The 27,343-nt window shown below is 35.0% G+C and overlaps 1 protein-coding gene and 1 long non-coding RNA gene across 9 annotated transcripts in view; one reads left to right on the forward strand and one right to left on the reverse strand.

The window, feature by feature from the left end:
* The window catches only part of SLC12A2 (solute carrier family 12 member 2), a 92,938-nt gene that overhangs the window by 51,642 nt on the left and 13,953 nt on the right, over nucleotides 1–27,343 (forward strand). For both annotated transcript variants that reach the window (XM_003123899.6, XM_005661615.3), the window contains exons 10-19: nucleotides 1,633–1,784; nucleotides 7,637–7,744; nucleotides 8,829–8,952; nucleotides 9,976–10,077; nucleotides 11,942–12,097; nucleotides 13,401–13,500; nucleotides 17,975–18,086; nucleotides 19,649–19,789; nucleotides 22,296–22,402; nucleotides 25,044–25,123. In XM_003123899.6, coding sequence (XP_003123947.1) covers nucleotides 1,633–1,784; nucleotides 7,637–7,744; nucleotides 8,829–8,952; nucleotides 9,976–10,077; nucleotides 11,942–12,097; nucleotides 13,401–13,500; nucleotides 17,975–18,086; nucleotides 19,649–19,789; nucleotides 22,296–22,402; nucleotides 25,044–25,123 — 1,182 coding nt within the window. The remainder of the gene's footprint in view (nucleotides 1–1,632; nucleotides 1,785–7,636; nucleotides 7,745–8,828; nucleotides 8,953–9,975; nucleotides 10,078–11,941; nucleotides 12,098–13,400; nucleotides 13,501–17,974; nucleotides 18,087–19,648; nucleotides 19,790–22,295; nucleotides 22,403–25,043; nucleotides 25,124–27,343) is intronic.
* The window catches only part of LOC102162098 (uncharacterized), a 126,682-nt gene that overhangs the window by 45,696 nt on the left and 53,643 nt on the right, over nucleotides 1–27,343 (reverse strand). For 3 of the 7 annotated variants that reach the window (XR_014838742.1, XR_014838743.1, XR_014838744.1), the window contains 2 exons: nucleotides 26,724–26,903; nucleotides 23,667–23,743 (listed from right to left, as the gene is read on the reverse strand). This is a non-coding gene — a long non-coding RNA (uncharacterized LOC102162098). Of the gene's footprint in view, nucleotides 1–23,666; nucleotides 23,747–24,184; nucleotides 24,317–26,723; nucleotides 26,904–27,343 lie in introns of those variants that run through there. The other 4 variants (XR_002341890.2, XR_301980.4, XR_014838741.1 and 1 more) reach the window with 3 other exon arrangements.

The raw sequence follows: 27,343 nt of genomic DNA on the forward strand, positions 1-27,343 counted from the left end.
ATATATTCAGTCATTTTTGTTGGGTAATAATGACAAAACTGTTTTTACAAACTGCTGCTAATTTGTGTAAATGCAATTTTGAAATTTTACTAAACAAGAGTTAGAAATGCTAATAGCACTATAGTAGTCTGAATTAACATTTAAAAAAAATAATTGGATTACATTTAACCTTTCAATCCATACATACATCCCTGAAATTCATTTTGAAAAAACGAATCATTAGATTTATAAGCTTAGCCAAATTTTTTTACTCCCCTAAAAGTTTCTATCATACATGTATACATTATGCATAGATTTGCTAAGGAAAATTTAATTTTATTTTAAAGAATGACATAACTGATTATGTTTCATGGAAAATAATTTCCTACTACAGGATAACATTCCTGTTTTTATCTGACCCTCCAACACTGCTTGCCTTCATACTCCTTTCATTCTGTCTACACTAGAGCAGTAAGAGTAGCCTGATACTCAGCAGCTGCACCAGTAAAGATCACCTCTACACCAGCGATCGTGTAACTAGTTCAAACAGTGGAATCATTTCCTCCCAGACAGTCGTGTTTTAGGACATCAGAATATAAAATATAGCTGCTTCGGGATTAGGGCTCTCTCTGTTCTCCCCTCGCCATCTGGTGGTTTCAGGAGTACCTTTAAGAAAAGATGGTTTTGCAAGCACTGCTCTGAAAGTCTGAAGAAGAAATATTAAGAATAAAGAAGTTTATTTAGTCATTAAAGTATTCTTCCTTTCAAAACTTAATTGTCTCTTATATTGCTCAGTTTTCGCTCTAATGCCTATGATTTTTACCTCACATACGATAAGACAGCAATGCTAAAGTGCTTCAAAAGTAAAAGTATATGAAATAAGGTAATTACTGTTAGTTGTACAGCATATGTTATGCCAAATAAGTGAGTTTTCAAAAAAAATTTTTTTTAATATTTTATTATGGAAGTTTCATATTTGCACAGAAGTACTTTCTAGTGAGCCCAATATAAACATCATCCAGCTTCAAAAAGTTAGGTGGAATTATCAGTACACGGTTAAACTTACTTCCTTTATACCCATTCACTTAGCCCCCATGGACTATTTTAAAGCAAATCTATGATACCATATGTTTTCTTATTATCAAGGCAGATTTTTTTGATAGAACGGTTTAAACAGAATTATAATTCATTCATGTTAAATATAATTATAATTCCCTCGTAAAAGATTGATACTGCCTCAAGTCTGATCTTTGGCACATTTTAAATGTTAAAATATTTGGAGTATAGGGAACATTTCTGCCATTTGAACTCTTTAAACACAGTGTTTCTATATTTGTTTAAGGGCATCTTAACCAAACAGTGCAGGAAATGATTTTGCTAATACAACCTTTTCACAATGATGTTTACAAGGTTTTTAAGTGTACACATGTACATGCTATGTTAGTCTCTATAAAGTTCCATTTCACTGTGTAAATACTGGGGAGCATCTTGTCCACATTCTGTTCCAGGTAAAGCTATCTTAACTGTAAATGCAGAGTATGCTATTAGAAGCAAGTGCAATCAGTGCCGAAATTTCTTTATCAGTATATATAATTTTGAAATGAATGTAAACGTTAGCTTGATTATTTGCTCTCATTGTCACTTCTGCTTCAGGTTCTTGTGTTGTTCGGGATGCCACTGGGAACGTTAATGACACTATTATAACAGAGCTAACAAACTGTACTTCTGCAGCCTGCAAATTAAACTTTGACTTTTCATCCTGTCAAAGCAATCCTTGTTCCTATGGCCTAATGAACAACTTCCAGGTGAGCATCAATATTACATTATTTTATATAACATTCTTTGTTCATCTAGAGGTCAGACTGCTATCGTCTCTTACCATTCAGTGTATAGCAATAACTTAAAATTAACTATTGTGTCTTTGTACCCAGATATCAATAAAGATTATACATGAGTAATTGGGCAAAAAGAAAACATGAAAGGGTAAAATGTGAAGCCATTCAGGGGTAAACGGGCCCCAAATGGTAACAATTTTATAATAGGGTGTAATACATAGTGTGTGTATGTGCACATGCATTTATTATTATATATATGTGTGTGTATTGTTTTTGAAAGCAAGGAACCATCTCACATGTGGTCATATGTGCCGGGTTTATTTCTGGATTCTCTGTTGTGTTACATTGATCTTTGTGTCTGTTCCTTCCCAGTACCACGCTTTCTTGATAACTGTAGTTAGGTTGTAAGTTTTGAAGTCAGGTAGATTGATTTTTCCCACTATTCTTTTTCAAAATTGTTTTAGCTGTTTTAGTTCCTTTGCTTTTCCAGATAAATGTTAGAATAATCTTATATTTATTTACAAGAAAGACTTACTGGAATTTTGATAGGAACTGCTTTAAGCTCATACATCAGTTTGGGGAGAATCGATAGATTTACTATGTTGGGTGTTCCAGTCCATGAACACATTATGTTTCTCCATTTATTTAGATCATTGTCAGAATATAAGTCTTATACATATTTTGTTCAGTTTACGCCTAAGTACTTCATTTTTATTTTGAGCAATTCATAGCCATACTAATTGAAATGAGTTCAGCTTTCTAATTTGAGGTTTTTCCATAATTGCTTTATATATAGATATCCTTTAAAAAAAGTATTGATCAGTATCAGTAGTCTTATTTGATTTCATGTGGCTTATATAGTGATGCCATGTTAAACCACCAACTAAAAACAGAATTATTAAGGCATGCTTAATAGTTTGTGAATATTGAACATGTGAACTTTGTAAAGATTAGTATTACTGCTCACGTGTTTGGAGAATATCAGTTCTGCTGCTTTTTATTATTACCTTTATAGGGTACTGAAAGCAAAAGGAAATTTTTGTAAAATTACAGGATTTAGGTAAGATTTATACAGGGAAAATTACTAAAATTTGAAGGATATTATGAGAGTTGCTTGATAGAAGTCTCAGGATGCTAGAAAGAAAAGAACATAAAGCCATAGACTTAGGAGATTCAAATAAGATAGCTGGAGGTAAATTTATAGAACAGGTAGTAACTCAAGTTTTAATGGCATTTGTACTTTCTATTGTATGGTCTGAAGTAATTAACTGTGCATTCAGTGGTTAAAAATATTGAACTCAATTATGTAATAGAAGTTTGTTTTTTCTAGTCACAAGACTAGGCAAAATCTTAGGAAAGAAAGAAAGTATTCATGTCCAGCTAATTATTCAGGCCAGTTCTGACATTGATATTTTGTATGAAAGGCACAAATGTTGGTCTCTGCCCAGTGATTGAAATGCCAATCAGATTTCTGTGCTGTTGCCTTAAAATAGAAAAGTGTGTTGTCTTTGTCAAGTCTAAGTATGGACTTTTTCAAGCACTGTATAGGAATTTGATATATGTAAAGCTGCTTTTCTCATTTAAGTAAATTTTTATTTATTTATTTTTTAATTTTTAATTTTTTTTGGTCTTTTTTTTGCCTTTTCTAGGGCCGATCCCGTGGCATATGGAGGTTCCCAGACTAGGGGTCCAGTCGGATCTGTAGCCGCCAACCTACGCCAGAGCCACAGCAACGTGGGATCTGAGCCGCGTCTGCGACCTACACCACAACTCACGGCAATGCCAGATCCTTAACCCACGGAGCAAGGCCAGGGATCGAACTCGCAACCTCATGGTTCCTAGTCGGATTCATTAACCACTGAGCCACGACAGGAACTCCTAAGTAAAAAAAATTTTTTTTTTTTTTGGTCTTTTTGCCATTTCCTGGGCCGCTCCCGCGGCAAATGGAGGTTCCCAGGCTAGGGGTCGAATCGGAGCCGTAGCTGTCGGCCTACGCCAGAGCCATAGCAACTCAGGATCCGAGCCGTGTCTGCGACCTACACCACAGCTCACGGCAACGCCGGATCATTAACCTACTGAGCAAGGGCAGGGATCGAACCCGCAACCTCATGGTTCCTAGTCGGATTCGTTAACCACTGCGCCACAATGGGAACTCCCTAAGTGAAATTTTAAAAGACTACTTTGAAATGGTACAAAAAGAAACTGCTGTAAAACTGTCACTTGCTTGTCACTTGGAGAATGAGGAATGGTGAACAGAATATAACTGAGGAGCATGTTACGTGGACACTGTCATGAACCTATACAAAGGCACTCAATGTAATACTGTTTGGCATAGAATTGATAAATATATCCATATATAAATGGGCTACCTTTTTAATCTTAAAATTTTAGTTTTATTCAGTTTTATGTTTCATATAGTTCTACATTTTCATGTTCTCTGAAACCTTTGACTCACCATTGCTTAATGAACAAAATGTAACCTTCTTTGCTCTGTCAAAGCCCTCCATACCCAAACTTAAGTCCCACTGCCTCTGTCCGGATGGAACTTTTATCACTGGAGTAAGCACACGTTTACCCTACTCTGTTCCTTCATTTGGTGCTTCATTGTACTTGGGAATGCACTGATTTTTTTTTTTTTTTTGTCTTTTGTCTTTTTTTGTTGTTGTTGTTGTTGTTGCTATTTCTTGGGCCGCTCCCGCGGCATATGGAGGTTCCCAGGCTAGGGGTTGAATCGGAGCTGTAGCCACCGGCCTACGCCAGAGCCACAGCAACTCGGGATCCGAGCCGCGTCTGCAACCTACACCACAGCTCACGGCAACGCCGGATTGTTAACCCACTGAGCAAGGGCAGGGACCGAACCCACAACCTCATGGTTCCTAGTCGGATTCGTTAATCACTGCGCCAGGACGGGAACTCCTGATTTTTTTTTTTTTTTTTTTTTTTTAAATGTCCAAATCTGTCTGCTTTTCAAGGAGACCCAGTTCCCCGAAGATTTTTTTTGAACCCTAAATCATCAACCCACATACATCTCCCAGGCAAAATTTCACCATTCATTTTACTTGCCAGTTTTCTTTTAACTTATATTAGACTTGCGTCCTTTATAACCTCCTTGTTAAAGACCAGATCATTTTTTGTTTGTTGATTTAGCGTCTTTGTCTGCATTTTATATTTTGGACAATACTGATATTACCATTATTTGCATTCATTTTCATTTACTTGCTGCTCATATTTTACTGTAAAATGGTGGGAAACATAAAGGTAATTGGATAAATATATAACGAGAAAACAGGACACTTGGAAAATCGTAGAGGCATAGTTACCAGATGCTAAGCTTGGAGAATTATTTATCTTAATTCACAGGTGATGGAAGAAGAGAAAATGGTTTTTTCCTCACAGCATGGAAGTCAAACTGTTATGATTCTGTGTAATGTTGCTGGTGTCTGTTTTGCTTTAATCCATCAATGTATCATATTCTCTTTTCTCCTCTTGTTCTCCGCATGTATTTCCTCCTTTGTACTTAAACTTTCAAGGCTTTACAGAAAGATGCGAATTTTATATTATCTGATAAGTACATATAGCAGACATCAAGTTGGCATGTTTTTATCTTGCTCTACCTCATCTGTCCATTATAACCTCCTTGCCTAAAGACATATTTTGCAATGCTAGATAATGCTACTAGCATTAATTAATAGATGTATAAAAATAGCGATTAAGAAAAACGTAAGGTGTGTTTATAATACTAAATTGGTCTTAAGGGGCTTCATAGAAAAATCATCTTTTTTCAGTAAGTTTTTTCTCTCTGAGATTCTTAGAGAAGTCAGTGCTAATGTTTCTTATAACTCTTTAAGTACATTCTTCATTTTTATGCCTAAATCTCCTGAAAGATTCAGGGAGAGGTATTTTAAGTGCACCAAAGTGGTTTATGTACACATGAAACCAGACTTTTGTATTATGGGCAGGTATTGTGCCCATAGCTAGCTTTACATCTCGCTCCAAGGATTAAGTTACAGGCAGGTGTATAATAAAAGGCCTAAAACCTGATTTCCTTATCTCCTTGATCTCAGTTGGCATGTTCTTGTTCAGTGAAAGTGAAAAGTAAATCTCCGCTAATGAGTTAATGAATCTGGGTGATGACCATCATTCACTACTGATAAAATCTATAATGGATGATTCAAGTTCTGAATCCATTCAACAACTTTTCCAAATTAGTTTTATATTTTGACACATTTCAAAGGTACGCGCGGAACAGTGCAATGAAAACCTGTGTGTCTGTCCTTCATTTGGATTTACTAGTTGTTTATTTACTAGTATTTACTAGCTCCATTTGCTTTATATTTGCACATATTTATAGTATTTCTCTCATCAGACATAGAATAAATTATAATCACAACATGATACTCAGATCGAAGTATTTAAAATATTCTGTATAAGCACAGTACAGTTATCCCACCCAAGTGATTCAACATTGATGAAATACTGCTGTCTTGATATGTATTCCACATTCATACTGGCTCACCAGTAATGTCCCAGATCAGTTTTTCCCATATCCAGGATCCACACCTGGCATTTAGTTACGTTATTTTATAACTGCTTAGTCTAGAGGAGTTCCCAGCCTCCCTGTTTTAATCTGTCAGGATGTTGGCATTTTGAAGGGTCCGGGCAGGTTATTTTGCATTGTGCTTCTGAGTTTGGATTTATTTGATTGCCTTCTCATCACTGAAATGATCAACTCATTTTTTTTAACTTTATAAAGAAAGCAATATAATGTACCTAACTTACACGTTTATACCAACTTCATCAGCTATCACTGCATGGCTACTTTTGTTTTATCTAACCACTCCCCACTTCCCAGATTACTTAAAGACAAATCCTAGACTTAGATCCTTTTGGCTGGCTGGAAATATCTCTCCTTTTATACTAAAAATTAAGGACTCTTTAAAAACAAACGAACAAAAAACATAACCATAATATCAATCTGTTGTCTTAACATCAAAAAAAGAAACAGCCTTCCTAACTGAAGTATATTATACCACGTTGAAATATTCTTGCCAGAAAGCTTGTACCTCAGTCTGATTAACTGTCTAGATCTTCCTCACAGTTGACTAGAAATAGAGGTGAGGAGAGCAGGTTAAGAAACAGAAGCATGGAGATTGTAAGCAAAATCCAGAGTATAGGGTTTCTGTAGGAGGAATGACATAAAACTAATAAAATGTAGAGGAATAGGTGAACCTAAGGATTGAAAAAGACAACCAAGTGTAAAATGTAAAATGTAAAATGTAATCCTTTTCCAGATCCTGATTTTAACAAACTATTTCATAAAGCAAGAAAAAAGGGATAATTTGGGAGTTTGAACGAGATTAGGTATTTGATGCTGTTAAGGAATTACATAGTTTTTAAGCTGTGACAATGACTTTGTAGTTAAAGTTTTTAAAAGTTCTTACCTATCGGATGGACACATTGATATGTTTATGCATGAAATGATATTTAAGGTTTGGTTTACAATAATGCAGAGATTGGCCTAGTTAAAACTGGGTGATGGATACTTGATGGTTCTGTGTCTTCTTCTTTCTGCCTTTGTGTGTGCCTTTGACATTTTACATAAGAAAAGGTTTTTTTTTTACATTAAGGGTTAGTGGTAAATCAGTTTCAGAAGTTTATAAGGTGCATAACCACTGTTTACTATTGGTTATTGTTATCAGATTTTCCCCAGTACCAGTGTACGTCCTTGGGATAATAAAGACGTAGAGTATTGTGGGGTTTTGTTTTTTTTTTTTTTTAACTTTATCTAAGACTTATTTCTCCATTTTTTTCACTTTTTTAAGGTGATGAGCATGGTGTCAGGCTTTGCACCATTAATTTCTGCAGGGATCTTTTCAGCCACTCTTTCTTCTGCATTAGCATCCCTTGTGAGTGCACCCAAAATATTTCAGGTAAGTACTTTCACATTACAAATTTTATTAAAGGGGGAGTTAAGGTAATAAATTTCACTTTGGGATATTTAATATTTTTAAAATTGTTTACTTCTGCCAATCCCATGTATTTATATGCTATTATACAGACACATATATCAAGGCTGGCCTATTGAATTTCAGGCATATAAATATGAATGTGTATATTTATATAAGCACTCATGTATTTATCTACCGTCAGAGTATAGTTTGAGTTCCTTTCTGGAAATGGTGATGAATTTTTGCTTTTTTGACGTACTCTGCTAGCATAAATTTTCATGATGTCTTACCAAGAATAAAAAGTGTAGTTCAAGACCATAAATCAAAATGATTAGAGTTATCTTGTTTCTGTTAGCAGTATGCCAACATAAATGTTCCATTTTATAAATGTTTGCATATCTAATTTGACATACATTGTTTTAGGTACTCAAGATATAATGATTAAGATAAACAGGATGTCTTCCTTTAATGAACATTAAATAAACAGCTGATACTGAATTGAAAATACTTTTTATTACTAAAACAAATGAAATACTGATTCTGCAGTTTTGTTCGTGATTTTCTTTGTTCTTTTTATTTGTATGTTCTTAATTTTTGCTGTAGCTATTTAATACAATAGAGGTGTAAAATATTTCCTAAAGTTATTTTCAGTATTGTTTTAAGAAAAGTGATTAAATGATATGATTTGGATCTTTATCTGCTTTAAGTTGACGATTTGGACTTGGTTTACTTAAAGTAGGCCATACCTCTGTCATACTTCTCAAGCTTCTAAATTTCTTCTATGTGTGTGCCTGCTTCTTTGACTCCTTTTTCATATAAAAATTTCAGTCTGGTGTGGGGTAAGATGGATAAGAACTTCAGTGGTATTCTAAACCTCCTACCATTCTGATGCTTGAAGTGTTCGAATCTCGTTTACAGTTTGTAGATGAAGCAGTGTCAGGGAAAAGAAAGAGGACCAAGAATTAGAAACTTGGGTTCTATTCCTGATTAACCTGTTGTATCTGTAAGCAGATCTGTGTGTCCTGTTTTGATATATTTCATTTTAATGTTTACATTTCTTCATTAGGCTCTATGTAAGGACAACATTTACCCAGCTTTCCAGATGTTTGCTAAAGGTTATGGGAAAAACAATGAACCTCTTCGTGGCTACATTTTAACATTCTTAATTGCACTTGGATTCATCTTAATTGGTTAGTCTATAAATGGTGTGCTAATGTAGATTTTGGGGCATTTATAGTTTTAGCTGTGAATATTGAGTTATTATAAACAATGTTACTTTGGCTACTATACTAAGTTAGTTTCTTTTTTATCAAAGGAAAAAATGTGTATAAAATAATGTAAATAATAGCACTGGTTAAATATTTGCTAAAATTGTTATTATCACTAAGTCCTCATTAGGGCTAGGAAGAACTCCTAGCCTAGGTTATTGCCCCTAAAACAAATATGATAATGACATAAGAAAAAAGATGCCACTGCCTTCCATGAAGGTAGAACCTTCACTGATGTACTTTGGCCTCTGCTCACAAGGGGAGCAGTAAAAAGTCTGACTAAACCACAGGTCTGGAAACAACTCACATGTGATTGTAGGAATGTGTTTAGTATAAACTACTTTTTCAGACCAGGTTGGTAATACTTAGTAAAGTTTCCCACGATCCAACTGTTCAGGATTTTTAGTCTACAGAAAATTGCATATTCAGTTATTTTTAGTGTTATTGATTATAACAGTGAAAAATGGAAGCAACCTGAGTTCCTACCAACAGAAGAATGAAAATGCAAAATAATATTTAACAGTGAAAGAGTGAATAAACTTGGTTTCCATATATTAATATGAATGAATCTCAAATATATGTAAAAAATCAAATTTCAGAATGACAATATGGTATGGTAAAATTTTTATAACTTTTGATACACTGAAAATAGTGCTGTGTAATGCTTATGGACCATATATGTATGTAGTAAAACTACATAATGTTGGAAAAAATATTCCAACTCTGGGAGTATGAGGTATAAGGGGGGCTTCTACTATTGAGTAAAGTATGATTTATGAAAAGTAAGGTATCATAAAGTGTATGTGAGAAAATTCATTAAATCTGGTTGGTGGACATAGGGTATGCGTTATGTCATTATCTAAAGGTTTGAAATAATTCATAGTTTTGAAAAGTTGGAAAATGTCTAGTATGTCAGTTAACTATGCTTCATGTTTGTTTTTGCAGCTGAACTGAATGTTATTGCTCCAATTATCTCTAACTTCTTCCTTGCATCATATGCATTGATCAACTTTTCAGTATTCCATGCATCACTTGCAAAATCTCCAGGTGATTACATTTTTTTAAAGTTCTATAAATGTAGTTAATGTCTTTGATTTTCAAGTAAAATCTTAACACATTTTAAAAGATAGCATGTGTAGGGTTATCTCCTTAATGCTTCGCTCTGCCTTTACAGTTGAGTCAAAGTGAGTTCAAAGATCTCTTCATTATGAAATTTACTGATATTTTGTCTCCTGTCTTCAAAAATTTAAAATAGTATTAATCTCAAATTCTGATTAATACAGTAAAAAAAATTACTTTTCTTTTTTCCCTTGTTGTCTATTTAGCTGATTGCTATTTCAGTTCTAAGAACATTATTATGATACAGTTAACCTGTCTGGAAATATTTTTATTTTTTATTTATTTATTTATTTATTTTTTAATTTTTTTTGTCTTTTTGCCATTTCTTGGGCCGCCCCCGTGGCATATGGAGGTTCCCAGGCTAGGGGTCTAATAGGAGCTATACCTGCCAAGCCTACGCCAGAGACACAGCAACACGGGATCCAAGCCGCGTCTGCAACCTACACTACAGCTCACGGCAATGCCGGATCGTTAACCCACTGAGCAAGGGCAGGGACCGAACCCACAACCTCATGGTTCCTAGTCAGATTTGTTAACCACTGTGCCACGATGGGAACTCCTGGAAATATTCTTAATACAGTAAGGTCTGTGTAGTTCTAATATGAGGGGTCTTTATCAATTGAAAAAGTACCCCATGAACTTTCTTCATGGGCATTTTGTTAGAAACCATGACAAGGGTTGGACATCAGAGAAGAAAATGAAGGAACAAAAGCACTGTTCCTTATAAATGTCTAAACATCTCTCAGAACAGGATAGATAAGATGTGGGAACTTAAGACACAAACAGCTTCAGTTTTTACTTTAAGAATATAAATTACAGACGTGGTTAAAAAGGACAACACAAGGGATCCTTGGTGGTGTTGTTGCTGTTGTTTTGGCCATGCCCGCAGCATGCGGAAGTTCCCAGGCCAAGGATCGAACCCACGCCACAGCAGTGATGATGCCAGATCCTTAACTGCTGGGCCTCCAGGGAATTCTACAAGGGATCCTTATGTTGAATTCTTCTTTATCTTGACTCTGTTATATCCGTATTTTAATTGTGATATTGTGGTATCATTTTGAAAGATGTTATCAGTGGGAAAAACTAGGTAAAGTGTCCCTGGAATCTCTCAGTATTATTTTTTACAACTTTGTGTGAATCTACAATTACCTCAAAATTAAAGGTTTTAATTTTTAAAAAACAAAATAATAAAGATAGTATTTTTGGCTCTGGAACTACCAATGAATGAACATTTTAAAATGGATTTCACTATTTTTTAGAGTGAGCTGAATGCATAAATATTTCACCAAATGGGAAGATATGTTTCTATAGTCAATTCTTACTAGTTTTTCCAGCAAGTGGATGAATTTTTAACAATTCTAAAGACAAATTGTTAAAATTGTTTTACATATTCATTAGAATATAGATGTGCCTTGGGCTAAAAACCAGAAAATCAAGCCACACTATTAAGGACTTGATTTGAAACCTAATTTTTTAATCTTCTCTAGATTTTAGCATTCACTGGGGTAGGTTGTTTTATACTTTTCTTTTCTGAATACAGAACTAGTACAATAAAATAATGTGAATGTATGTAATGTGACCGCTTCATGACCATCAAAAGTCCTGAAATTACTGATCTATAAATGGCTATGACTTTATTACTATTATTTTTTAGCCTTATACTTAATAATTAAAGCCCTCTCACTGTAGCAGCTACAAAGAAATTTATTTTGTGCCTACGTCTGTATCATTGTTGAAAGCATCTAAGGTATCTGAGTGATTTTTATTTACCTATTTTATTTGTTATTGTTAGGATGGCGTCCTGCATTCAAATACTACAACATGTGGATATCACTTCTTGGCGCAATTCTTTGCTGCATAGTGATGTTTGTCATTAACTGGTGGGCTGCACTGCTAACATATGTGATAGTTCTTGGACTTTACATTTATGTTACCTACAAAAAACCAGGTTAGTAACCTTTTCTGTATAGTATTTCAAGCTAGAAAATGTCTAGAAGTTATTTATAACTTTTCCTATCTAAGCATCATCTTTCGTATATTTGAAAGGCATGCTATATAAAACCTAAAACTCTTTATTTCCAAATATATGTAGCCTCAATGAAATAACTACTCTAAGGCTTCCTATTCTATAGAATTCCATTCTTACCCGCAAGTTAAATTTAACCAGTCTTATTTATAGAAAAATAACAAATTCATGTAATTACTGTGTTGCACTCACTGCATCTTAAAATTAAACTTTGAAGGGATTATATATGCAGTGCTGTGTTTGCTATTCATCTAGTAAGCATACATATTACCTACTCTGGTCTTAGTACCTACTGTAATTTGTATCATGCAGTTCACACAATACTAGAAGGCATAGCGTCTTCCTACTAGTGTACTGTGTAGCAGGGAAAACTGGGCAAAAATATTTTAACTGGGAAATAAAGGTCACCTCTAGTGTGGAATGCTAACAATGGCTACATAGGTATATCTCCACATAAGAAGATGATGCCAGGATATATACTAGGATTAGTCCAGTATTTCATACAGTAACCTATAACAAGAAAATCTAATGAGAAAGGTTTGAGAAGTTTTGCCCAGTAGAATACATTAGGAAGAGACTGCAAGAGTAGTTGCAGTGTAGTTGTTTTAAACATCCAGGAAACATTTTGTAATACAAGTATGAGACAGTGAGGTGTTGGGTTAGAGCGGTGGCTTTATAAATGAGGTAGACAAAGAAGATGTTGTTTTAAACCATCTTAGAAGCAATTATTTCTCTAATATGCCTGTTAAGTCTCCCAAGTAACACATGTCTAAAATCATTATTTGCATCTAGGCTGTTTCTTCAACAAGGACTAAAATTTGCCTGTTCAAATAACGCCAACTGTTAAATACTATAAATAGTGCTTTATAACAATCAGAGAATGGCTTCTTTCCTTGTAGACCTTTGGCTCTATAAGCAATAATTTTTAAATGTTTTCTTTAATTGTAAAAGACCCTTTTGAATCATATGTGCAGCATGTCTGCGGTCCCATCATCTCTGTCTTTTCTAAATTGTACTTTTTCTTTAAATGTAGTTATTTCGGATTAGCGTCACCTTAACATCATGCCCTGGTCCCAAACTGTTGAAAGTCCCCCAGTACAGCAGTTCATTTTAGCAGTTGGCCTTTTAAATGTGAAAGCATCGTTGACTTCTCTGTGTGTCTCGCATGGTTGTTGTTGGGTTGTTCCTACTGGTCTTACACTGCATGAACACTGACCTCCCACAGATGTGAACTGGGGATCCTCCACACAAGCCCTGACTTACTTGAATGCACTGCAGCATTCGATCCGCCTTTCTGGAGTGGAAGACCATGTGAAAAACTTCAGGTAAGCAATAAGGTAACTCAGAAACATTTCGTCTTAGGTAGCAATCAGTTCTTCATTTATTGTGTAGTAGTATTTTTATATGCTGATACTTCATGAAATGGTCTCTAAAAGCATAGAATATTGTTTTTGTTTGTTTTGGTTTGATTTGAGCAGTTGATAAGCAAGACTGAGGTTTCTTAGTTATCAAAATTTTACTGAGAGCTACATTATCATCTGCCTTACAAAAATGTTATGGACATTTTGGAGGTCTCTCTCATTTGAAGACTTTTAAATAATAAGTATCATAAAGTGAACATTTTTTCCCTCTCCGTGGCCATTCCAGTTATATAACTACTGTGTAACTACTGAGTTTGAAATTTATAAACATTTTTTACATCCTCGCTTATAATTTTACTAACACAGTAAATGTTTTCATGTTAGTTTCTTCTTATTCAACATTGAACTGACGACCAGTTTTAGTATTAAAGGATCAAGGCCTTAGAGTAAAGGGCATTTCTTACTGCTTTCTTCAATAAATTATTTTATATTTTATCTTATAGTAGTTTATTTCATCAGTCATCAATTTAAAAACATTCCTTAATTTAACACAGTTCTAGTAATTGAGATTCAGTTACCAAACCACTACTATAAATCCAGAAATACTATTTAATTATATAGATTCTTACAAATTACAGATTATTATTTATACTGAGCTAAAACTTGGCTTGTCATTTTAGAAAAAATAGCTCATTAGGCTGTCATTCTCATACTGTTAAGGTAAGCCTGGCTGTGATGTGAACAGGTGACTTTCCATAGTCATGAGTGATCACTTCTCATTGGCTTCTGCACAGCAGTCACAGAAATAGTTTATTTGTTAGTAAACCAAATGTCAGAATCTTTTTTTAAAAAAAAACCTTTGAAGGGTGGATAAGCACCAGAAAAGAAGTGCTCTAATAAATTTCTCCAGTAAGAAATATATTTGTGTATTCTTTTTGTTTTTGGATTTCCCCCCCACCTGTCCCCCACTACTTTTCTCTAGCCTGAAAGGTTCCTAGAGACCACAGATCTTCAGCTTTGTAGTAGAGAAAAATTGGAAAAAGAAAAAGAAAATGAGAGCCCTGGGAGGAAAACTTTAATTTTAGCACATTTTGAATAGTTAATGCCAAAAGGTTGTGTCTCAGAACTGAGAGTATGATCAGGAGTCAGAGTTAACGTGCCATTAATCGGACACAGTGGCTTTGGCTTATTATAGTCAGGAGAAGATTTAAAAAAATTTTTATTCTAATAGGAGCTTTTAGATTTTTATCAGAGTTATTCCTAAACATAGTTTAAAGAGGAAAAACTTAAAAGTCTGTCATGAAAACTAGTAGTTGCCCCACTTTTCATATCCTTACTTCTTTTCTATTTTCAATTCTTAGTTGAATCATGTAGTGTTTACTTTATATTCCCAAACAAAAACAACACGTTTGTTTTGGTATGTCATTTGATACACCTATTTTAGACATTATCTATGGATGTCTTTTATCCATGTAGGCCCACCACACACATGCATTCTTCACTTTACCCCATCCTCCCAGTGTATTTTTTTCATTATTTTGATTATATTATACTTGATGTGTACATTTTATGACTCTTAAACATGTTTCCGACTTCAAATATGTAATAAATTATGATTACGTTTTTTTTGTTGTTGTTTTGTTTTTTTTTTTGCTTTGTTTTGTTTTGTTTTGTTTTTTAGGGCCGCACCACGGCCTGCAGAGGTTCCCAGGCTAAGGGTCGAATCAGAGCTACAACTGCTGGCCTACAGCACAGCCAGAGAAACACCAGATCCGAGCCGCATCTGTGACCTACACCACAGCTCACAGCAATGCCTTAACCCACTGAGGGAGGCCAGGGATGGAACCCGCACCTCATGGTTCCTAGTCGGATTTGTTTCCACTGTGCCACGATGGGAGCTCATGATTGCTTTTTTTGCCCTGTACAGCCTTTTTGTTTTCTATGTTGCCAATTATTTTTTCTTTCTCTTTTGTTTAAATTTCTACTTATCACTATCTCTGCCTTCACCAAACTTGCTAAAAGAGTTTGTTTTCTTCACTTTGTAGTTGCTGTTTCCTTGGAGTGTCTTTCTCACCATTTCCTGTTTCTTTAATTTGGGTTCTTAGATTTCACCTTGTCTGAAGTATCTGTGAACAGAGGCCAGAGAGGTTCTGCATTGGTGGGTGGGGTTGTCAGTGAAGCCCTTAATGTAGATTAATGTGGCTTTGCTGCTGCTTTGAGAAACTTAAGTCATCTTAAAGGCTTTCTTTTTTTTATCTGATTAGGTTTCCCAGAAAAGGGTCTTTTAATCTTCTGCTTATTGATAAAGTTCTGGCTACCCAAATTCTGAGAGCCAGATGGGAGGCAGCTCTGAGATCTCAGGATTCAGCATCCAGTAAATGTTCTCTTAATTCCCTCTTAAAGTAGTTGCTCTGCCCTCGGCTTTTACTCCCAGACCAGAAGCCCTCTCTGGTGAATAAGCCTCAGCCTCACAGGATAGGAGAGGGACAGGGACAGTTGCCTGTAGTGATAGAAATGATTAGTGTTCATGTAGGTGCTAATTCTTAATACAAACTTTAAACCACTCCTCATTTTAGTTTTTTTTTAACCCATCGCTCCTGCCACTTCTAGAGGCATCCACCACCTCCAGAAGTAGATGCCTAGAGTCCTAGGTGTTTTGATGATTCTTAGGTGTCAGATCAGGTGGCTTCAGTTTTCTCTTATCCTCATTTAGAATTTAGTCTTTTCCTGATTTGCCAAATCCTTTATTGTTCTTTCATATACTTTCTGGCTTTTAATATTTCATTGCTCTTGTTTTCTATCCTGTTCTCTGTATTTTTGGTACCTTAAAGGATTCCATTATATCGTGGAGATTTTTAAGGGAAGGAGTAGAAATGAGGGTGGATATTTATGCTCTGTCCTTGTTACTAAAAGTCATCCCCAATATAATTTGTACTATCCCTTTTTTGACATGTTAAAAATTATACCAAATATTGCCTTTGTAATCAGTTTACTGTTTAGTAAAACTAAGAACTTACAAGTTCATTTCCCACAGAAATAGGTTATATTAGAGTGTAGGTTAAAATATCACAACGAAACTGAAAAAATACAGTGGCCAAACGAGGTAGGTATCAGTGTTACGTGATTGTCCAGAGGCCGATGGCTGGTGCGCAAAGTGGCTGTGCTTGACCGTGCAGCCCCCATTCCTTTAACCTGTCAGTCTGTCATTCGCTAGGGCAAGTTTTTATATCCATGTGGTCGGAGACATCACCACCTCCATAGTATAGCTCACGGGAAAGCGATAGAAAGTGTGCATGGTGGTCAGCTTTCTTTTTAAAGAGCATGGAAATAGGAACATTATGCAGGCTGTAAATCGGTCCTAGGGCCACTTGTAGCCATTAGGATGGCTAGGAAATGTAATGTTTATCTGGGGAGCCATGGAACCTGCTACAGCCCAAATGGAGAGACTGGACTAGTAGCAATCTGGGTCTTAGATAATGATTTTGTGTTTGCCCCAAAGCAGTTCCCGTAGACAGAATTGGTTTTTCAGATAGCTTGCTAAAATTCTGCATGATAGTATTTTTTTAAGTCTCCACTCGGGTTTTCATGTTTTATTTTATGACTAGAGTTAGGAACTATCCTAACAATTAATTTAGCTGTTAAGTCAGAATTTTTATTCTGTTAGCTTTTTGTTAAAGTTTAACTATATATATGCTGTTGTTTTGAATAATTTTTGTGAATCGGTTTGAATTTCTAAAAGGGATACATATCTGAATATTTTTTCTTCAAGACTGATTTTTTATTTCTAGTCAATGAAAATCAAGAGTTAAAAATACATGGAAGTCTTGCCACTGTCTTGTGTTTGCAATGGCAAGTGACTGCAGCTTTGGCTTTCATCATAATTAATTAGAATTAAAACTTTTAGTTTAAATAGAAACCTTTTCTTCACCACAGGTGGTTTCACTCATGTGACAACAGTCATTAAGATTAAACTAGATTAGGGAGAGCTGATATTACGAAGTAGAAGTAATTATGATGTGATCAAGCTTAAGAAGGAAGGTGACCTGTTTTTTACACGAAGGCCAGGCCATGTTCTCAGAGAGTTTTGTGAGCTCTTGTGAAAGAACTGAAATATTTATTACTTTTAGAAGATGAAGAGTTGGTACATATTTTTATCTAGCACAGTCATTTCTTTCTGTAGTACCTACCATAACCTTAGTATATAGTTTTATTTGTTAATTTAGGACATTTGCCATGGTGTGTGTTCAAAGCAGGTTTTGTTTCTCAGGTACCAAGGAGCCCCGGTTAAGTCATCATCTGTGAGAGTATGTGTTGAGGACAGTTGTGTAAGAAGAGTATAGTGTAATAGTATATTCTTAGGGAGCAACTTAAAATTATGTCCATGTTACCAAAACCCTAAACTTCTCCAATTTTGGTTTTCTTTTCAATCTTATATTAGGCCACAGTGTCTTGTTATGACAGGTGCTCCAAATTCACGCCCAGCTTTACTTCATCTTGTTCATGATTTCACAAAAAATGTTGGTTTGATGATCTGTGGCCATGTACATATGGTAAGTATGAGTTTTACTTTTTTATTAACACATTTTTCATTCTGTGTATATTATTTGTAATTCGTATAGCTTTCCAGATCTGAAATAAGTTGAGTAGATTTTAGCAAACTATTGCTTTGGCTAAGAGAAATAGTCTAAACGGAATATGTGTTTTTTTTCTTACTGATGTTTCCCTTAAGATCTTGAGAATACTGAGGACATTTACTTACCAGGAAAAAAAGAGACTAGAGGAGGTGGCTAAATCAGGGTAATTATCTAGTAACTGGTAGTCAAGAAGAGCGGAGTGAATGCTGCTGATATGTTAATTGCTCACTCCCTTGTATTCATGAGCAAGGAAATTATTAAAAATAGGACTAAACTTTCATCCAAAAGTAGTTTTCTTGGCATCTTGGCTATGGAAACAGTCACTAACTAGTTGATGGATCACCTTTTCTGCATAAGAAATTGGAGTATTTATTTGCCAGGTTAATTTATCCCTCAGGTTCAATTGTTCATCTTGTTTTGGTACCAGAAATGTGTGTCCCTGACCCTGCCAGAGTTAGCTTCTTGTATAGCAGCAAAGTTGGAGCCGTGTGTCTGTTCGCGGTAATGGAAGAATATGTTGAGATACTGATACCCCTTAGGACCTGTGGGTTTTGATAGTTTTGAGTTTGATAGTTTGTCTCCATGTTGGGTTTTGAGCGTAATATTTTACAAATAAATAGGGCAAGATAAATTATATTTTTTCATTGCCTTATTAATGTATAATTAGGGTATGCTTTTAATCTTATTTTTAGATTTTTCAAAATTAAATTATAGGTTAAACATACAATACAATTTATATGTTGCTTCCAAGGATCAAAATAGAAGTTCAGGTTTAAAAACTATTGACTTTGGAATGGATTAGCAATGAGATCCCGCTGTGTTGCACTGGGAACTATATCTAGTCACTTATGATGGAGCATGATAATGTGCGAAAATAGAATGTGTACATGTATGTGTAACTGGGTCACCATGCTGTACAGTAGAAAAAAAATTATATTGGGGAAATAACTATTTTTAAAAAAATAATAAAAAATTGAAAAAAAAGCTTATTTATTGCACCATTTAACAGGAATATGAAAAAAACTGTATTTGTATAGCTCATGTTGATTTGAATGATATTTCTAGGTTTCCGAGAAGTAGTAACTCACATTTGGGACAAACACAGCAAGATGGGAAACTTTCTATACAGAAACAGAAGGCTTTTATTTTTTTCTGTGTAATCTCTCTATTTTCAATAATTTCTAACTTCTGTGATTTATTTATTATCATAATTATTTTTCAAAGTCTGTGTTTCTTCTTCTCTTCTCCCTTTTTCTGGCACCCTCTGGGTCTTAACTATTGCATTAGCACTATCTTGTCATAATTTTAAGTATGAGAAGGAATTCACTGATGTTAAAATGGAATGCTGTCATTATACTTCTCTCCCCTCCAACCATATTTAGGTAACCTTGTTTAAGCCAAGATGACAGGAATATTTTTATAAAGGTGGAATAGATTACCTTTCAATTAAAGACAGTGTTAATACTGTTACCTTAAAGGGCCCTCGAAGACAAGCTATGAAGGAGATGTCCATTGATCAAGCCAAGTATCAGCGATGGCTCATTAAGAACAAAATGAAGGCTTTTTATGCTCCAGTACATGCAGATGACCTGAGAGAGGGCGCACAGTATTTGATGCAGGTAAATTTGTTACGCCTTTCCAATGACAATATTTTAGTTTTGCGTGAGCTTTCGAAAACATGTTTATTCCAGGTTTCAGTCTTCATTTTAATAAAAATGAGAAGTCTTTTAAAATATCTATTAGACTACTAAAATTTGTGTAATTTGAGAGTTAGAAGGATTATGGAAACACTGTGTTGTTGGCTAACACCAAGGAACCTATTTGTGAATTATCCTAGCCTATTCCTGTCCTTTTCTAAGATATTTCTCATTCACTCCCTGCTGTACCTCACTGGGTTTTTTGATGAGTATTAAGTGATAGCAGTCTGTATTTAATTTTTTTTTTTTTTTTAAATTCTAGGGAGATCTTATAGTGGCTCAGCAGGTTAAAAACCTGACATAGTATCTGTGAGGATGTGGGTTTGATCCCAGTCCTGGCTCAGTGGGTTAAGGATCAGACATTGCTGTAAGTGAGCTGAGGCATGGGTCACAGATGTGGCTTGGAACCAGCGCTGCTGTGGCTGTGTTTGTAGTGTAGGCTGCCAGCTACAGCTCCAAGTTCCTAGCCTGGGAACTTCCATATGCCATAGGTACAGCCCTAAAAAGGCAAAAAGAAAAATTCCAGCTCCTTATATATTTCTCACTATTTTTTATTAGTACTAATCTTAGACTTTCTTTCAGTTTTGTGTGTGGCAAAATAACCAGAATGTGGAATTTGGCATCAGTACTAAGTTTAAATGCTAGCACTGCCACTTGCTTATTATGGATTCGGGACCAAGCAAGTTACTTCACTTCTCTGAAACTCAGTCTCTTCAACCCTTAAAGCTTATATAGGAAGACAGTGTTTTGCCGACTTAGTCATATAGGCACCTCTTTCTTCAAAAGAGAGCTTAAATGGTATGGAATGATTGGCTGTATAGCACAAGGAACTATACCCAATATTCTGTGATAGTCCATGTGGGAAAAGAATCTCAAAAAGAATGGATGTGTGTACCTGTGTAACTGAATCACATTATTGTACAGCAGAAATTATTACAACATGGTAAATCAGCTATATTTAAATAAAACTTTTAAAAAATGTTTGAAGAAAAAGAAAAAACCTTAAACAAAAGCCCATTCACTAGTAGTAATTGTGGAGCTGCTCTGAGGTGGGAGGCTCAGAGTACTGTCACTTGCTGGACCCTTTCTGTTTTGTGTTTTTTAAAACTTGACAAGCACATGGTTAAGAATAGCCTAGGCAATCCTCAGAAATAATAAAGGATTGGAGTGGGCTTGCTTTGGCAGATAAAAGGCTTATCATTGAAACAGTAGTGATTAAGACATTGTAGTACTGAAGTAGGGACAGACAGTTCAATTAATAGCAAGAAACAGAAGAAATAGAGCCACTCATATAGGAAATTTAACATAGGACAGAGGTGACACTGAAAGGAAGAGCTGGGATAATTGATTTATGTGAAAAAACATAACACATGCTTACAAAGACAGAAAAACCATTTACAGATGGATTAAAGATCTAAATATGAAAGGCAATTTTTTTAAAGTTTTTAGAAGAAAATAGAGACTATTAGGTCCTTGGACTAGGGAATGAGGCACAAAAAGTTGAACTACGAAGAAAAGATAAATTATTTTTTAGTTAACATATCAAAACTATACTTCCAAAGAAAGCACGAAGGCAAAAATTGAAGCTGCAGACCAAAAGAAGATCACGTTACCAGCAAAAGAATATGGTCCGTAATACGTAAAGAAATACTGTAAACCAGTAAGAGAAAACAAAGAGCAAAAGACATGAAAAGGAGAAAAAACCTTAATGACAGAAATAAAGATTAAAACCACAGTACAGCTTTGTTCTGTATTTGTCAGAGTGACCAGGATCGGGTCTGCCAATACCAAGTTTTAGAAAGAGTGCAGAGCGTTTGGAAATCTGAACTGTATATTGAACAGTCACTTGGAACAGCAACCTGGCATGTCTGGGAACTTTGAAAGTGTGGCTATCCTGAGACTTTCCATTCTTAAGTGTTTGATTTTATCTTCTGTTTTTGTATATGTTTAATTATAAATAATATGATTAATATAGTATATGTAATTAATAAATACCCATGTATTGGATGTGCAAGAATTTTTGCTGATAAAGGTACATATAATGTTTAGAAGCTAACCATTTGGAGGATTTCATCATTTAGAAAACATTTTGTGGGAGTTCCCGTCGTGGCGCAGTGGTTAACGAATCCGACTAGGAACCATGAGGTTGCGGGTTCGGTCCCTGCCCTTGCTCAGTGGGTTAACGATCCGGCGTTGCCGTGAGCTGTGGTGTAGGTTGCAGACGGCTCGGATCCCGCGTTGCTGTGGCTCTGGCGTAGGCCGGTAGCTACAGCTCCGATTCAACCCCTGGCCTGGGAACCTCCATATGCCGCAGGAGCGGCCCAAGAAATAGCAACAACAACAACAAAAAGACAAAAAAAAAAAAAAAGAAAAAAAGAAAACATTTTGTGAATAGCATTATCGTTAAAGTTGTGTATTTCTTTTTTAGGCTGCTGGTCTTGGACGTATGAAGCCAAACACTCTTGTCCTTGGATTTAAGAAAGATTGGTTGCAAGCAGATATGAGGGATGTGGATTTGTATATAAACTTATTTCAGTAAGTATCATTTTAATTCAATAACAATTCAGAAAATATTCTGAACTTTTTGAAGTTTGTTTCTAATATAATCTCTTCAAGTAGAAGCATAAGAATGAAAATAATCACACAGAATTATTTGGGTTTTAAATTGATGAACTAATAAGAACAACAAAAAAAATTAAGTTTCTTTATATGCAGGAATATTCTCCCTTCCTTCCCTCCCTCCCCACCTCCTCCACCCCCCACTTGCTGCTTCCCATTTAAGTTAATAAGTTTTGCATATCCCTACAGCTGTTGCTAAGCATATATGCCAAATGTCAGACCCGTCACCTTCTAAGTAATATCATTATCAGATATGAATCTGATACCAACCTCAGAGGTTTAGATTTCCTTTCTTCTTGAACTAAATTTGCAATTAATCATTTGAAGTTTCATCTATTAAGTTGTTTACGGGAGTTCCCGTCATGGCGCAGTGGTTAACGAATCCGACTAGGAACCATGAGGTTGCGGGTTCAATCCCTTCCCTTGCTCAGTGGGTTAACAATCCGGCGTTGCCATGAGCTGTGGTGTAGATTGCAGATGCGGCTCGGATCCTGCGTTGCTGTGGCTCTGGCGTAGGCTAGTGGCCACAGCTCCGATTAGACCCCTAGCCTGGGAACCTCCATATGCCGCGGGAGCGGCCAAAGAAATAGCAAAAAGACAAAAAAAAAAGTTATTTACTTTTTTTTTTTTTTTTTTAAGTGCACTTAAAACCAGAAGCAGAAATCAGTCTGATGAGGAACCCTGAGGTTGCGGGTTTGATGCCTGGCCTCGCTCAGTGGGTTGACAGTCCGGGCTGAGGTGTAGGCCAGCAGCTACAGCTCCGATTAGACCCCCTAGCCTGGGAACCTCCATATGCTGTGGGTGTGGCCCCAAAAGCAAAAAAATAAATAATAATAAAAATTAAAAAGTGCACTTAAAGGTTTGCTTTTCCACCACTTTGAAGTATTAAGTTCTGAGTTTACTATTCACTTTTTGGTTGTGTTTCCAGTGATGTTAATCAGAGAACTTAGTGTTGATTTACATCAACTTCCCTCATATAGGTTCTCGAGTGGATTCTTTGTTTTTCTTTTATCTTTCTAATTTTACTCTACCCATGTTATTAATTTTACATATATATCTGTTTATTACAAATGCTTTCTGAAACTCATTTAATAAAAAGAATAAAACTTGTTATTTCTGCTAAATTTTTTGAATACTAGGAATACTATGAAAAGAAAGTGCTTTTCAAGATTCTCTTTACCTCATTCACACTGTTTTATAGAAGATAGAAGTATCACTGCATCGTACTTGATTGAAGAGTAGTCTTTCTTGTCATACCTGCTGATGAAATAGAACTGTTCACTCCTTATAAAGTATTTCTTTATGTACAATTATCATTTTTTTTAAAAATTGTATTTGGCAAAATAACTCAAGATTAGATTCAAATTCTATATCTTTGTAAATTTACCTGTTTACCCTTAACTCACCGGAGTTATTTCCCTTCCCAGAACTCCTGTTGTAGTTCAGATAGAACCGTGTAATTATTTGCCTGTATCCCATATGATAGTTTTATTTTCTTAGCTACCTTAAAATGTCTTTGTGGAAGTAACCAGACCTTTACTTTTTAAAGAATCTCTTGTATTGACTAGTAAAATACATGATAACTGAGATTTCCTAATTGTTAAATGGCTTTAGTAAAATTCAAGCTCTGCTGGTTTGTCATAGGTTGTGACTGCTCTTTGGATTTATTACTTTTTTGTCAGCAACATTTCACTTTACCTTTGTAATTCTGTCGTCTGTACTCTGTATATATGGGGATTAGGGAAAGGACATTGTGAAGCAAGACTGTATCATGTGGGCCTGTGCCTTTTCTCTCTCAGGATGCAAGACCAGTGAGATGGAGTAATTATCCTAGGATAGAGAAAAAGAATGATTTGCAGATCATTCATTATTAGTTGTATTTGTCATAATGGGAGCACTGAAAGAAAGGAATCTTTCTGACTCTGACCTTGTAGGAACAGAAATAAATACTTGCTCTGAAAGTCAAGTATTACTCTAAGTATTTCTATAGCTTATAGCAAAAACATTTAGCCGTTTTAATCTTCAGGAAACTAAGAGCTCTTATATTTCTTGGCTTTTCCTTAAGGAAATTGATTTTGATTCAATTGATTTATTAACTATTTTAAAAAATACTTGTAGTTATTCTTCTCTAATAATTAATTAGGTCTTTCACAATACAGCTGAAGAAGGTTAGCGTGTCTGTTTTTTGTTTTTTTTTTTTTCCAGTAAATATCTTTTGACTTTAGTTAATTCAGCAGAGGAATGAGGCCAAAACTCTCTCGTTGTGATTTAAAACAACAACAACAAAAGACCTTTTACTGACATATTTTGACCTGATCATGTAAGGTCTATACTTGAGTAGTTTTAGAGATATTATAGAAGAGGGGAAAGGAAATGGTATAGCATTTGAAAGTAACATTATACAGATATCACGATAATTTTCAAAGCGTATTTTAAAAATAAGACATTTAAAGCAGAGAGTCTTGTTAGAAATCATCTACTATTGCCTTCATTTTAGAGAGGAGACGGAGAAATTTTTGTGATTAAAATAATGTTTTGTTTTTTTTGTCTGTTATAGTGATGCCTTTGATATACAATACGGAGTAGTTGTTATCCGCCTACAAGAGGGTCTGGATATATCTCATCTTCAAGGACAAGGTAAATATTGTTTGCTACATTTTTTTCTTTTAAAAATACAAAGTACTTTGTTATAAAATTATATGTAGTTCTACAAATTTTTTGATAATTTTATTATTTACCATCCATTCTGTGACTATACTTACTGTATGGTATTTTAAGATTGGATTTGTTTGGCTTCACCAAAGTTTTGTATTTTCTCTTTGTACCAACCTGGATGATGGCTAGTAATTATTAATAAAATAAAATTCAATTGAAATCATAAGTTTAAGAGAAACAAACAGCTATGCTTGTAGTTTGGTCAAATTTGTAAAAATAGAGGATAGATAAAATAACCAGAGGAAAACATTTTTAGACATTTTCATGTCTATGAAAGTCATGCTTTTACATGGAGGTATTAATAATGAAAAAATACACTTGGTTATATCATTTACTCTTTCTTCAGAAAAGACCCTATAAATTATTCTTTTTTAATTTTCTCACTTTGAAATAATTGTTGGTTTACAGAAAGTTGCAAAAAATAGTATACAGGAGTCCTGTGTACCCTTCATCCACTTTCCTCCATTGGTAACATCTTGCACATCTATAGTTCTGTATCAAACCAGGAAATTTTCATCGGGGGTATTTACCTTACCCAGATGTCATCAGTTTTATGTATAGTTGTGTGTACATGTGTACATGCGTGCACGTGTGTAGTTCTGTGCCACTTGTCACATATGTTGATTCATGTAACCAGCACCGCAATCAAGATACAGAACTATTCCATTGCCACAAAGATCTCCCTTGTGCTACTTTATTATAGCCTCCATCATACTCTTCCCCTGTTCTCTAACCCGATTCCCACTAATCTTCTCTTCAACTGTGTAATTTTTTAGGCATTTAAAAACATTTTTTAAATTAAGTTTAAAACCTATTAAGGTATACTTATTGCTTTTGCCACCTTTATAAAAACTATGCAAAATTCCATACCGGCTCATGATTTTCTGGTAGTTTGAAAAACAGTATAAGCTTAAGAAAATTTGCATACCTAATATTTTACTCTCATCAATTAATTAACCAGGTCATCAAAATTAGCTAACCCTCAATAGCTGAGGCTTATAACGAACCTTTGTCATCTGTTTATGTATTTAAACTGTTTTAATCCTCCCACTCCCCCCTGCATTTTAAAGGTATTGTGCAGTTCTGAAAGGAATGCTTAGAGGTCTTTATCCATGTTACACAAAAGTATGGCCTGCTGAAAATGCATTTTCTTCCTCTGGAGTAGGCCTTGCAAAATACTCTTTCCATTCTCTCTTGCTCTAACAGTTAATTTAGGTTTAGGATACCTGTTAACTCGGCGTAATTATTACTAGTGTTCCCTTTCACTCAAAAATAGCAGTTAATAAATTATAGAGTTCTAAAATTTGCTGGGATTTGAAACTTGAAGAATATATTTTCATGTGTTTATAATCATTATAAAAATTGTTTCAAAAGCCTCATTATTCATCATTAATGTTTGGAAAAGGAATTTTGTTTAGCACAAGGCTTAAGGGCTTAGACTGTGGAGTCAGATATGCTTTAAAAATTCCAGGTTTTTCTCTTAATAGTATTTTTTGTAGCCTGGGCATATCTGTTGACTTACAAGGCTTAGTTTCCTCATCTTTACTTCATAGGGTTACTGTGAAGATAAAATAGGATATACAGCTCTTGGTATAGTGCTGGGTCCTAGGCTCACATAGTTTCTGTTGTTACTTCTCTTAGTACACATGTATCGGTGATGAGGATTATGGAGAGATGGCCAGTTTCATATCTGTTTGCAGCCCTAAAAAGACAAAAGACACACACAAAAAAGTTTGTCTTTATGACAGATGTTTTTATGGTGGACACTAAATGTTTACTAACTCCCCCCCCCCCCCAAAAAAAAAAAAAAAAACCCAGAAAATGAGGAAAGTGCTTTAAAAATAGATAGCACTTGCTCCATGAGCTTATTAGGACAGGACTCTGTCACCTAGATTTGGCTCTGTTGTCATGGATATCATTTTTAACTGTTTGTCATCTTACATGTATATGAAAATTTGTCACATTCTACATTTTCTTGTATGTGTAGAAGATTTTGAGAATAGGTTAACATTTGATATATCATTCTTTTGTCTACCAGATTCTTATGTTCTATAAATCTAACACCTAATTTAGAGGTCTGACTTTAGTTATGGCTGAAGATAATTAAGTGAACAGTCATTTCACATTTGTTTATATAATAAA

The sequence above is a fragment of the Sus scrofa genome, chromosome 2, assembly GCF_054392235.1.
Source record: "Sus scrofa isolate SSC_HxYL_T2T_F1_AM1 chromosome 2, Sscrofa_HxYL_maternal_Yorkshire_Landrace_v2.0, whole genome shotgun sequence".
NCBI classification, from domain to species: Eukaryota; Metazoa; Chordata; class Mammalia; order Artiodactyla; family Suidae; genus Sus; species Sus scrofa.